Source organism: Herpailurus yagouaroundi, unplaced genomic scaffold (genome assembly GCF_014898765.1).
Source record: "Herpailurus yagouaroundi ecotype Mexico unplaced genomic scaffold, PumYag 67080, whole genome shotgun sequence".
Taxonomy (NCBI): Eukaryota; Metazoa; Chordata; class Mammalia; order Carnivora; family Felidae; genus Herpailurus; species Herpailurus yagouaroundi.
The window spans coordinates 346,827-359,004 of record NW_024419932.1 but is presented as its reverse complement, the minus strand read 5'-3'; the positions used below and the strand labels follow the sequence as shown (position 1 = coordinate 359,004).

Sequence of the window (12,178 nt, the reverse complement as noted above, 5' to 3'; positions counted from 1 at the left end):
GATAGTTTCAAGACCCATGTCATATTTGATTCTGGTTCTCATTATTGTTTTGTCTCTTCAGAATGTTTTCTTTTCTTGTCTTTGTATTTCTCATAATATTACCTGAAAACTTGGTAAGATAGTAATTACTGAGGTAAATAGAGTTTATGACTGAAGATGAACATGTCCTTCCTGCTAAGTTTTTAGTATGGAAGTTTAATCTAGTTAGAAGTTGGGCTTAGTTTGATGTTTTCTTCCCATTGGCTTTGAGTCTTTCCAATTGGCTTTGCAGTTTTCTTTTGCTCTTCTGAGAAAGAATGTTTCTTGCTGTCCTCCACTGTTATTTTTACTCAGTGGTTGTTAGTGCGTGTTGCAGAGAGAGGGACAGGCATTCTCTGATGTTCTGATAAGGTCTTCATCTTAGGTAAGCACTGTGAACCTGAGTTTTAGTGATGTAACCTTTGCATGTATTCATGCCTCTCCTTCAGATACAATGCTGAACCTAGCACACATGCCTGCTCCCTCCCCTCATAGAGCTTTTTGTTTTTCCGTTTCCTTTCCTCAACTGCTGTGGGGTTCTACTTGTGTCTTCAAGATCTGGGTTCTGTTGTCTTTCTTCCTGCATGATTAAGTCTTTTGTTTATCAGGGGAGTTTAGTCTGGTTGGAATTTCATCAGTGACTGCTGTCTCAGTCTCTTAGCTGGCACTTTGGAGCAAGCTTTCTCAGATTCTCCCTGATCGTCCCTAGGAACACTTGAAGTTTTTGGAATAAAACCTGAATGTAAGCCCTTTATATCTGCAGCCCTCGGGGACTTCACACACTCGTGCTAGCCCTCACTCAGTCTTTAGAAAGTCATTAGCATTTTCAAGCCAAATTTTCTTACTGGTCTACATGCTGTTTGGTAGTGTCTATCCCAGATAAGCAGATACTCAGGTCCTATTTCTCCCTCCACAAGTCTCTCTCTAGATTTTGTGATAATTGTTTGCCCTGTGAACTCAGTTCTCTGAGAGTTTTAAGAAAAATTGTTATTTTGCCATTTATACAACTTTATTTCCTGTTGTAGTGTGAGTGCTATTCTTTTTAGCTCTCCATTTGGGGAAGAAACCAAAAATTGTCTTGTTCATTTTACAAATTAAATAACACTTGATTTAAGGTTCCTTTTGGTTCCCATAAGAAGTACAAACTCTTTTGCTCTAGTGGCTTGCAGTGGACAGGGAGTTGATATCTATTCTCAGGAACATTTATTTTCTTATCCCAAAAGTATTTATGGGTTGGGAAGATTGTGAGGTAGAAGCAAAGTAGCTATCTCTTATATGACTATCCTTAGCAACATAGGTCATTCTTTGTTGGCTAAAAGGAACAGGTAATAGGTTCCATAGTCTCCAATGACAGAAACTCTTCATTGTTAGTCATAAAGCTTTATTGTTTGTTTGTTTTCTCTGTCCTTTTCACTTTTGAAGTATGAAGGAGAATTTTGTAGGGATGGAAATTAAACTCCTTACCATAAAACTTTAAAGCATTGCTCCCTTTAAGAGCCAGTTAAAACCTGGATTTGAACAGATAATTTGAGTTTTGAAGTAGACATGTTGAACCCTTCTTTCAGAGTCTATTGAAATATCCCCCAGAACAATAATAGGCATGGGGATGAAGTTAGGACAATTACTCCAGCCAACCTTGCTCCGACTCCCAGAAAGGCCTTGATTGTGCCTGGGCCTGTTTTGGTGGTTTTGTAGTGACATCAGTTCTGTATCTGCCTAGTGCAGTACTTCTAATGTTTGAGTCATCCCAGGCCCAAATGTATAAGAGATTCCAGGCAAAGGGAGCTTAAGAAAGAATGTGATCTTCCAACTCAGGAGAAAACAGGTGTTACCACCTGTCTGAATACCTACATGTACTATAGGAAGAGCCCATGACTTGGAGGCTAAGGCAATCGAGCCGTGAATTGGCATTAAATGTCTTTTAAAGGCATTAATAGTGGAGGAAGCAATGCCATTGTGAGCCTTGCTCTTTAGATCTGTCATCTGAAAAAAACATTACCACTATTCTGACATCTTAAAGGATTGGTTGGTCAATAGGGTGAAAATAAAATTCAAATCCTTGTATTTAAGAAAGCAAACTAGTTAAGCATCATCGCCTTAGAGCCAAGTAAACCCAAGTTCCAATATTGGCCCTTCCCCTTACCAGTATGTGACTTTGCATAAATCACTTACACTCTATGAGCCTCAATTAAGTCACCTATATGGAAGGCATAATAACACCTTTCTCAGAATTGTTTGCCAGAATTGAAGAGTTAGAAATATGAAAAAAAATGGGCTGTGAACAGCAGTGATTTATATCACTTCTAGACCACGGTGTGGAAAAATGAGTGTGAGATCTCCATGTATGCTTTCCTCTGTTGCAGTGGTATCATGATTAGTCTGGATCTCTGGGAAACTAGAGGGAGCAGAACCTGTCCATACCCAATCCTCATGAAGTTTCAAAAATAAACCTTTGTTGTGGTAGGCCACTGATGTTTTGGGGTTGGTAGCTACCCTAGAATAAGCTTAGCTTAACCTGACAAATGAACAAATGGTCCTCAGAGTTAAACAACAGAATCACTAAAGGCTTGTTACAATACACATTAGATGTGATAAAGCTATATTAGGAGATAGGCAATAGATATGGAGATTGTGATGAGAAGAGAGAACTACTCAATTATGGTATCAGAAAGCCAGTGGATAATGACTAAGTTAATAAGTTAGAAAATAGCTGTTACAAGTCATATATCTGATAAGAGAATTGTAGCCAAGATCAAGAAAGAACTCAAAACTTGACAATAAAAAGGCAACCAACCCAATTTTAAAATGGGTAAAGGATTTAAATAGACATTTCTCCAAAGAGGATATACAAATGAACAATACACACATGAAAATATGCTCAACATCATTAGCCATTAGGAAAATGCAAATCAAGACCACAATGGATTCCACTTTATACTAAGATGGCCAAAATAAAAAATGCAGGCAATGACAAGTGTTAGCAAGGATGCAGAGAAGTTGGAACACTTGAACACAGGATCTGGATGGGACTGTCAAATGCCACAGTTGCTTTAGGAAACAGTTTGGCAGTTCCTCAAAAAGTTGTACATAGAATTACCACATAGCATAGCAATTCCACTCCTAGGTATATACTCAAGGAAATAAAACACATATTTAAATGCAAAAAGTTGACATTACTGTATAATATATATGAAAGTTGTTGAAAGTAAATCCTAATAGTTCTCATCACCATATTTTTTTTCTTTTTCATTTCTTTTCTTTTTATTTCCTTTTTTGAGGAGGGAGATCCCTGCACAGAGGAGGGGACTTCTTGGGAGGGAAGCTTTTCATCTCAGGTCAGCTCCTCAGGGGTAGGGTCACACCTTGATCAAATACTATCAAAGTGTGGGGGAGGGCAAGGGCTCAGGGATGGGGCACACACTCACCTTGCATGGCCCACTCGTACACTCATACAGTCGTGCATCCACTCAAAACTCAGCCTACATGAAACTTCCACGCAACACCATTGCACCACACAGGTGGTGCTGCTCCAGGCCCCTCTCCCAACGGGTGTTTTGTTTTGTTTTGTTTTGTTTTTTATCATATCTATATGAGATGATGGGTATACAACTAATTATTGTGGTAATTTATGAATATGTAAATCAATCCACATGCTGTACATCTTAAACATATAGCAATGCATGTAAATTATATTTCAATAAATTGAAAGATTTCAAGTAAAAAAAGAATGGAAAAACATTTTTGGTTCTTTCAGCAGAAATGAATAAGTAGTGTATCACATACTACACACCTGTGTTTACTTTAAAACAGACAAGAAACAAGTACATTAAATTTAGAGTACCTCTTCATAAAAGGAATCAAAGCATTTAAATGAAGTTAATGCAACTTTGGACATAATCATTAGCATGCACTGAGGTTATCTACATAATAAGCTAAGACAGAACCATAATTTCTGTACTTGTAAATATCATATTTTGTCTTCTCAATGAAGTTTATTTTAAAAGGCAAAAAATCCCATGTACATGAATTTTTAGTACTGATACATGCTACTATATGGATGAAACTTAAAAACTTCATGCTACTTGAAAGGAGTCATATATTGTATGATTCCATAGATATGAGATGTCTAGAATATGCAAATCTGTAGAGACAAAGTAGATCATTGTTTGCCAGGAGCTGGGGGAGAAGAGAATGGGAACACCATTATATGCTAATGTGTATAAAGTTCTTTTCAGGGTGATGAAAATATCCTGGAACTAATAGTGGTGATGGTTTCAGAACTCTGCTAATATACTAAAAACCAATAAATTGTACACTTTAAAATTAAGGGTGAATGTTGTGGTATGTGAATTACATTTCAATGCAACTGTTTATAAAAAAAGAAATTGCAGCGTAAGTATATTATTCAGAAGTATGGAGATAAATACTAGAAGAAACCAAAAACGTTTATGGTAGTTGCCTTTGGAGGATGAGAATGTGGAATGTCAAGGCAGACTGAGATTTTTAATAATAAATTTTTTGCACTATTGGATTAAAAAAATTTACAGGTATCCATTTGATAAAAATGAGCTAAGAACAAAAGACACACACACCGACATTGTGAGGACAAGCCAAAAGTGATTCTTCTATATTGGATGTGCCAGGATTGTGAATTTTTGACAAGGTAGCTAGATGATTTTAATGCAGGTAGTCTGCTGGCACCTAGCAAAATTTGAGACTACTACTGTATCCAATGTTAAAATCATTTACCAATGAATTGTGATATAATCCCTGTACTGCTGTGTTCCTTTTGGAGTGTTAAGTTTCAGTTGCTAAAAAATGAAATTATGTGCTCAGGCTTACATATTCAATCAGAGACAGAACTGGAGCAAGAATTGAGGCATTCTGACTTGATAATGTACTGGCTTTTTTTTAAAAAAAACTTCTATTATATGTTGTGGGTACCAAAATCAGTAAGATGAATTCTTTGTTTTGAAAAGGGCAAGTCTAATGGGGTAATTATAATGTCTGAAAAGTATATTAATTAAAAATTTACAAAGCATTTTCCCACATTTCTTGTCAGTGTTAAAACTACAGTATAACATGGAAAGAGGGACTTTCTCCACAGTTTAGCAGGGAACATAGTGAGGATTCAACTCAGCAGAGACTCTCTGGAAATCAAAAAGGTTTTGTTACCTTGAGGATTCCAACCCACTAGCAGCAGTGAGGCCCTTAGGGGAGTGCAGGACCCATGAGAAGAAGCACAGTGCACATCAAACATAGTATTACTCAAGGTAAAGTGGCACCCACCTCTTAGCTTCCAGGACTTATTCCTGAACACAAGTGAGACTTCCTTCAGCCCTCCCCCAAACAGAGTTCTGTTTCTGTTACTGCAGGTCAGAGGGTAGGAGTCAACTCAATACAGCTCACATACTCAGTACCTCATCTGATCTTCTCCACAGCCCTGGAAGAGAAGTTTTATCCCCATTTCACAGATGATGAGACTGTTACAGAAATGGATCTGTAATAACTCTCAGGTTAATTCCTCCATTTTTGAGTCCCAGAGGGAATGTGAATTTAACACATCATTCACATCCTGCCAAAGTAATTTTAAGTGTCTCCACTGCGCTCATAAACTCACTGAACTGTTATTTTGATTTCTTTGTATGTGTTTTCCCATTTTTACATCTTTTATTATTTATTTTATAGTAAAAGTAATCTATTTTTTTTTTCAGGAAAAAAGCAGATGAGAGAAGATAATCTCTTCCATTGCCACTACACAGAGAAAGCTACCATTTCTCTTTTGATACACTCATAGTTTTCCCTACTCATGGATGTATTATGTAACTATTTTTTTTTTCAAAAATGGGCTGATGCTGTATATGCGGTTCTGAAAACTTTTTTTTTTATTATTATTTTACAATGTACCATGAACATATTTACCATGCACATGGGTGAAAGTTCCCTACTTAAAGACAGAGTGCTGCAGTTGGGTGAAGGCTGCTGGTAACCGAGAGTGACACCTAAAGCAAAGTATCAGCATAAGGTTAAAGCACATAGCCCGGCAAATGCCTACCAGGGAAAGCAGGGTCAGCAATATTCTCACTAGAGAAATCAGAATTGAAGGCCAAAGGCATTAAACATATGGGACATCTTCTAAGTCCTTCTGACCCCTACCTCCACCCCTCATTCCTCTGACACCCCGTTGCCCCCTTGGGGCAAAGGGATCCTGTACATCTCTTTGCATCCAATGAAAACCACCCATTTTCTGTTTTTTCCTTAGCTCTTCCTGAGCCCTTGACACATCTCCACATTCTCTCATCATCTCCTCACTGCCCAAGTGCCTTTCCTGTAAGTCCTCCTGATAGTCCTTGGGGGAATCGTCTGTCCCCCTGTCCGTTTTTCTTTTTGCTTTCCTAGGCACATAATCTTCAGCTGGGCGCTTTTCGGCAGCCCGCGACTCACTCTCAGCCTTTGCCAGGGATTCTGGCTTGCCCTCACTGTGTGGTTTTCCCTCATTTTCAGACTTGCCCTGCTTTTCTTGCTTTTTCTCGTCTTCTGGTTGTCCCTCATCATCTGGCTGTCCCTCATTCTGGAGCTTTCCCTCATGCCCTGGCTTTCCCTTCACTTCCAGCTTTTCTTCCTCATCTGATTTTCCTTCATCTTCTGTATCTACTTCGTCTTCTGGCTTTCCCTCATTTTTGAAGTTTCCTTCATTTTCTGGCTTTCGTTCATTTTCTTTGTAGACCTTTTCCATGTTAAGATTCTCCCTCCTTTGCCTGTCCTAGGAGACAAAAAGGAGAACTTAGGTTGTATAATATAGGTCCTAAACATATTTGCTTTTATGATTTAGAGTTTTCCTTACCCTACCCAAATTACAGGTGCACTCTTACCTATACATTTTTTCCCTTTCCTCCCCGCTTCCACATGTTTACATGAGCCAGCCTTACAGAAACTTTCACAGGTGCTTCTCTCTACATTTAAGTGGGGTGTGCTGAGAACTGTATAAGAGCAGATTTGTCCCTCAACTTTGCTCTGGCCTTAGCAATGCCCAGGACAATTTTAAATGGGTAGCCCCAACTCACACTGACCTGCAGGAATCCTGGCCAGTTTCTTTTTTTCCTTGCCTGCAGTTGTAAGACTTTTAGAACTGCAGATATAACAGATAATGGCCAGTTCTCAGATTTCAGAGCTATTCTAATATCTTCAAGGGGCTTCACAGATGCCATGTCTCTCGTCTCTCACTTCTTTGTTCTTCCCTTGGTCCTCACCAGCCATAAAGCACCATGTTCCTTCCCTTAGGGTCCTGACATAGGCCATGTATTCTGAGACTGCAGTAGGGTGGCTTGGAGGAAGGTTGTCCTCCCCAACCTCTGCTCAAGCTTAAGTCACTGCTACTCCCAGGGGTCCTGGGACAGTTACCTTCTCCCACTGATCTGCACTGATACTGCAGGTCTTTCCTTTTCTTGTTTGGGTTGGTGCCTACAACTACCGACCTGAAGACCTATAAAGAGACAAGAGACAGATGGTAAATGAGAAGTGAATGACTGGCAACTGGAACGCTGTTTCTTTTCACACTATAGTTGTCAACACTTTCCCAACTCATGCCACCCCCCAATCCTTTTCCTTGCTTCCCAGATCCCCCTTTACAGCCCCTCCCTAATACCTCCATTTTCTACCACTGGGCAATGGCAGAGAACAATTATTTCCAAAGAGTTACTATGTTTCTGAATCTTCCTCCCAAATTTATATCTCATTTGTTTTTGCACTAACATGAGTGAGGTTCAGGACAGTGATGTTCAGAAGGCAGATCCTGCTGGGCTCAGGTATCTGCCTTCCCAACCCCCCACTCCAGGGTGCCCACATAGCACAAAGTCCATCACGTTTCTGAAAATGATGAAGATAGAGTCAGGAGGCAGGACTGAAACGTCCAGAGCACTCCTGACACCCCTTGCCTCTCTACATACACAGAATACCACGTTTTCCTACAATGCAAGAGACAAATTATTTCCAAATTCAGTAGATTTGGCTCATCTTATCTCCTGTTAGTGTTCTTTAGTTTAGAAGCCACTCCTCCCCAACAGGGAGCTCCAGTCTCCAGACTGAACCTGTCTCCCTTCTTTGCAGCACCTCCTCCCCCCCTCCCCCGCTACCTGCAGGCCATCATTTTCCGCTACAAAATGGACGGAAGTTGGAGAAGAGATGCAGAGAACACAGACCCTCCCCACCTTTGGCTCACAGGCTGTGCCATCCTCCAGCTGCCCGGCATAGATCAGGCTATTTCCTCCTCATCGTCATCCCCCTCCCCCAGCCCTCTCCGCCAGACGTCTCTGGATAACCTGCCTCCTAGGAGATCCCAGTTGGTACCCATTCTCAACCCCTTGTCCCTCTCCACCTCCTCCCGCCAAGCCCTGGATTTCTTGTACCAAATACACACCCATTGGGAAAGGAAGGGATAGAGAGAATCCAGTCCTGGACCCGCTCGGGTCTTTGCCCTTTGCCACCCCCCACCCCAGGGGTCCGCAGGTGCCTGTGGATTTGTAGCCCTTCCAGAGAGATGCCTCCGTCTCCTCACATTTCTTTTTGCCATAAGCCCACATTTATCCGGGGAAATAAGAGCTGGTACCCAGACCTCTCCCTCTACACTCATACAATTTCCTGCGCCAAAATGAATGGTGGTGGGAGGGGGTGGCATCTGGAAAGCAGACAGGATCCTCTGTAGCCTCTATCAGTTACCATCCATACCCCAGTGCACCACCGCCCCCCCCCGGCGCCCCCCGCAACTTCTCCTCTGGTTGTACCGACCTGCAGGGCTATAGGGCAGCTGCCCTCTGTCCCTCAGTCTGAAATCTTTCTCCACGGAAATAGGGAGCTGGTACCTGGAGGAGAGGGACTTCTGCACACGTAGGCCTCTGATCACGTGAAGGAAACGTCACCAGTGGGCTCGGGTCCCTAGTTCCCCTCCCACCAGCAGAAAGTGCGTCAGGAGCCAGCCCACTTCTTCCCTTCACTAGCCCCCTTCCGCCTCGCTCTGCTTAAGTCCCCTCCTCTCACCGTTTGAGCCCCTGTCACCCATTTTGGTCTTTGCTAATCCCAAAGATCAAATGTGGCCCCTTCTCCCTGTGGTATGTGTTTGTTCTGTTTTATCAGGGAAGAGCTACATTTTCTCCTAGGGCAATTGGCCACTGGTACATTTCTGAGGATTGTTTTTTCTTTCTCTCCTTTGATCTCAGAGCACCTACCCCATCCCGTCAATCTACTCAATTTAGCCACTGATTTTCGTTTCTCCTCTCCTCCAGATCTTCACATAGCAGGTACATGGTGGATTGCCAGGTAGGGAAGCAGATAGTTGAAGTGGGGATTTTATTTTCTTCTAAATATTTTTTTTCAGTTTTATTTAATTTGCTTCCCTCAGCATGGGTTATTCTTATAAACAAAAATTAAATTAAGCTATTTTCATTTGGGGGCAAAGAATGTGTTTAGGATAGAAAAAAACCCAACAAGTTTCCAAAATTAAGTTCATTGCATTAATTTTTACTGTATGGAAAATGGCTTGAACTGGCTATACACAAAATATTTTTTTGTAATTTTCATAAATAGGTAGTTCTTCCATGTTCTATTAAAAATACATGTATTTATTGTGCCTAAACAATCACTGAGTTTTAAGTAGACTTGCTGAAATCTGATGGCAGACACAATATCAATCTTCAACATTTGGTCCATGGCTATTTTCATTCAGAAGTTTAGCTGTTGTGGAAAGGTGGCTGAGGATCTGAGGGATGCAGATATGGTCTGATTTTCCCTGCCCTTTCGAGAAGCAGGGAATATGCAGTTTCCAGATCCTCTTCTCACCTTCCAGAGCCTCTCTTCCTTTGCATTCAGGAACCTGACTATTGCTTACTCCAAAACGAACATGGAGAGATGACCATGGTAGTGACCTGAGTAAATGTCTTTGGATCCTTCCCTCCCTCTTCCAAATTCTCACAGAAGTATGTCAACCCCAGCAGAGATGGGAATGCTGTCCTAACAACTGAAAACCAAGACACATCCCTTCCAGCCCCCTGCAGTGGAAGTTTTCTATAAAACCCAGAGAAATGATTGCTCTGGGGAGAGCCTCCATACCTACCTGTTCTCTGCCCTTATTCAGAGTGTCCAAGTAGAAGTTTCTTTGACCCTGTCTGCTGCCTACTGCTTGACTTAGGAGGTGATGCCTGATGGGTTTCTAAATTGCAGTATCTTCGCCAGAGCACCTAGGAAGCACCAAAGCACCTTGCATGCTGCAAGGTTTCCGCTTCCCAGTCCATACCCATCCTGTGCCCTCTGAGCCAGGTTTGGTTCAGTGTCTAAGGAAATCTGACATGGTGACTGTACTGATTTACGTAGACCATGCATTCTCAACTGATGAAGTCTTGGACCACCTGAAATGGTATGCAAGATTACATATGCTTAGAAGGTACTAGAGTATGTGCACTTATGAAAAGGTCTGTACCTAGGAACCAGAGAAACCCTGATACATGACCAGATTGATATCATGGAAAAGCAGAAGCTATAGGTAGAGAAAAGATATAGAGGAGATGGAGAAGAAGCTACTTGGGAGTGAGAAAAGGAAAACACAAATAGAAGCTGACCTATGTTAAAGTGAGAGCACTTTATCCTTGGATTCCAGCATTCTTAACTAGAGAACTGTCTTAATCCTCTGGAATTATATTCAAAATGATGTGCATGTGTGTGTGGTTGGGAGCGATATGTACATTGTTACCGGGTGTGTACCTAGGCACCGGGTATGTGCCTAGGATAGGATCCACTAGTATCATAAGATATTCAGATGGGTATGCAGTATAAAAACAAGTGAAGGCCAACTAGCCTAGAGAATATACTTTTATAAATATCTTTTTTTCAAATAGGACTCTATTTTTAGGAGAAATTAACATAACATCAAAATTAGTTATTTTAAGATGTATACTCAGTGACATATAGTACATTCACAATGTTGTGAAACCATCTCCTCTATTCCATTCCAAAATATTTGCATTAACTCTGAAGGAGACCCCAAACCCATTAAGCAGTCACTACCAATTTTTCCCTTTTACTGGTTCCTAGCAATGACTAATCTGCTTTGTCTCCATGGAATTATCCAATTTAGATATTTCATATAAATGGAATCATGCAATATGTGACCTTTCATGTTTGGCTTCTTTCACTTAGCATAATATATTCAAGGTCCATTCACATTGTAGTATGTACAGTATTTCATTCCTTTTTATGGCTGAATAATATTTAATTGTATGCCCATATTGTATTCTGTTTAGCCATTCAACATTGATGGATATTTGAGTCATTTCCATGTTTCTACCATTTTTTTAAATTTTTTAACGTTTATTTATTTTTGAGACAGAGCATGAACGGGGGAGGGGCAGAGAGAGAGGGAGACACAGAATCGGAAGCAGGCTCCAGGCTCTGAGCCATCAGCCCAGAGCCCAACGCGGGGCTCGAACTCACGGACCGCGAGATCGTGACCCGAGCTGAAGTCGGACGCCCAACCGACTGAGCCACCCAGGCGCCCTCATGTTTCTACCATTATAAGTGCGCCTTAAACACTTCTGTATAAGTGTTTGTGTGGGTGTATGTTTTTATTTCTCTTGGGTAATATTTAAGAATGGAATTGCTGGGTCATGTGGTAATTCTATGTAAAACTTTTTCAGGAACTGCCAAACTGCTCCACAGTGGCTGCAACATTTTGCACTCCTACCACCAATATATAAGGGTTCCAATTGCTCTCCATTCTCAAAGACAACTGTTAATTTTCACTTTTTTTATTTTTGCATTTTCCTAATAACTAATAATATTAAGCATCTTTTCTTGTATTTATCAGATATTTATCGATCTTCTTTGGAGAAATATCTATTCAAGACCCTTGTCCATTTTTTAAATTGGCTTACTTGTCATTTTCTTATTGAATTATAAGAGTTCTTCATATATTCTGGATACAAAACCCTTTTCAGATATATGATTTGCAAATATTTTCTTCCATTCTGTGGATTGCTTTTTTACTGTCTTGAAAGTGTCTTCTTATCCACAGAAGTTTTTAATTTTTATGAAGTCCAATTTATATGTTTTTCTTTTTGTTGTTCTTCTTTTTGATGTCATATCTAAAACTTCATTGCCAAATTCAAGGACATGA

General features: G+C 40.6%; 1 protein-coding gene and 1 non-coding gene across 5 annotated transcripts; both read right to left on the bottom strand.

Annotated features, from left to right (window-relative positions):
• Positions 1-3,308: 3,308 nt before the first annotated feature.
• On the bottom strand, positions 3,309-3,572 carry LOC121024759 (small Cajal body-specific RNA 2). The gene has a single exon (XR_005787809.1).
• A 2,308-nt stretch (positions 3,573-5,880) lies between these two features.
• TCEAL5 (transcription elongation factor A like 5) lies at positions 5,881-8,921 on the bottom strand. 4 transcript variants are annotated; one of them, XM_040466977.1, is made up of 3 exons: positions 8,803-8,921; positions 7,420-7,501; positions 5,881-6,781 (listed from the first exon to the last, which is right to left on the bottom strand). In XM_040466977.1, the coding sequence occupies exon 3, from the start codon at positions 6,752-6,754 to the stop codon at positions 6,134-6,136; it is 621 nt and encodes a 206-aa protein (XP_040322911.1). In that variant the 5' UTR covers positions 6,755-6,781; positions 7,420-7,501; positions 8,803-8,921; the 3' UTR covers positions 5,881-6,133. The 4 variants fall into 4 exon arrangements, with proteins under 4 accessions (XP_040322911.1, XP_040322910.1, XP_040322912.1 ...); XM_040466976.1 differs by having other exon boundaries at positions 7,434-7,501; XM_040466978.1 differs by lacking the exon at positions 7,420-7,501 and having other exon boundaries at positions 8,803-8,912.
• Positions 8,922-12,178: the final 3,257 nt, after the last annotated feature.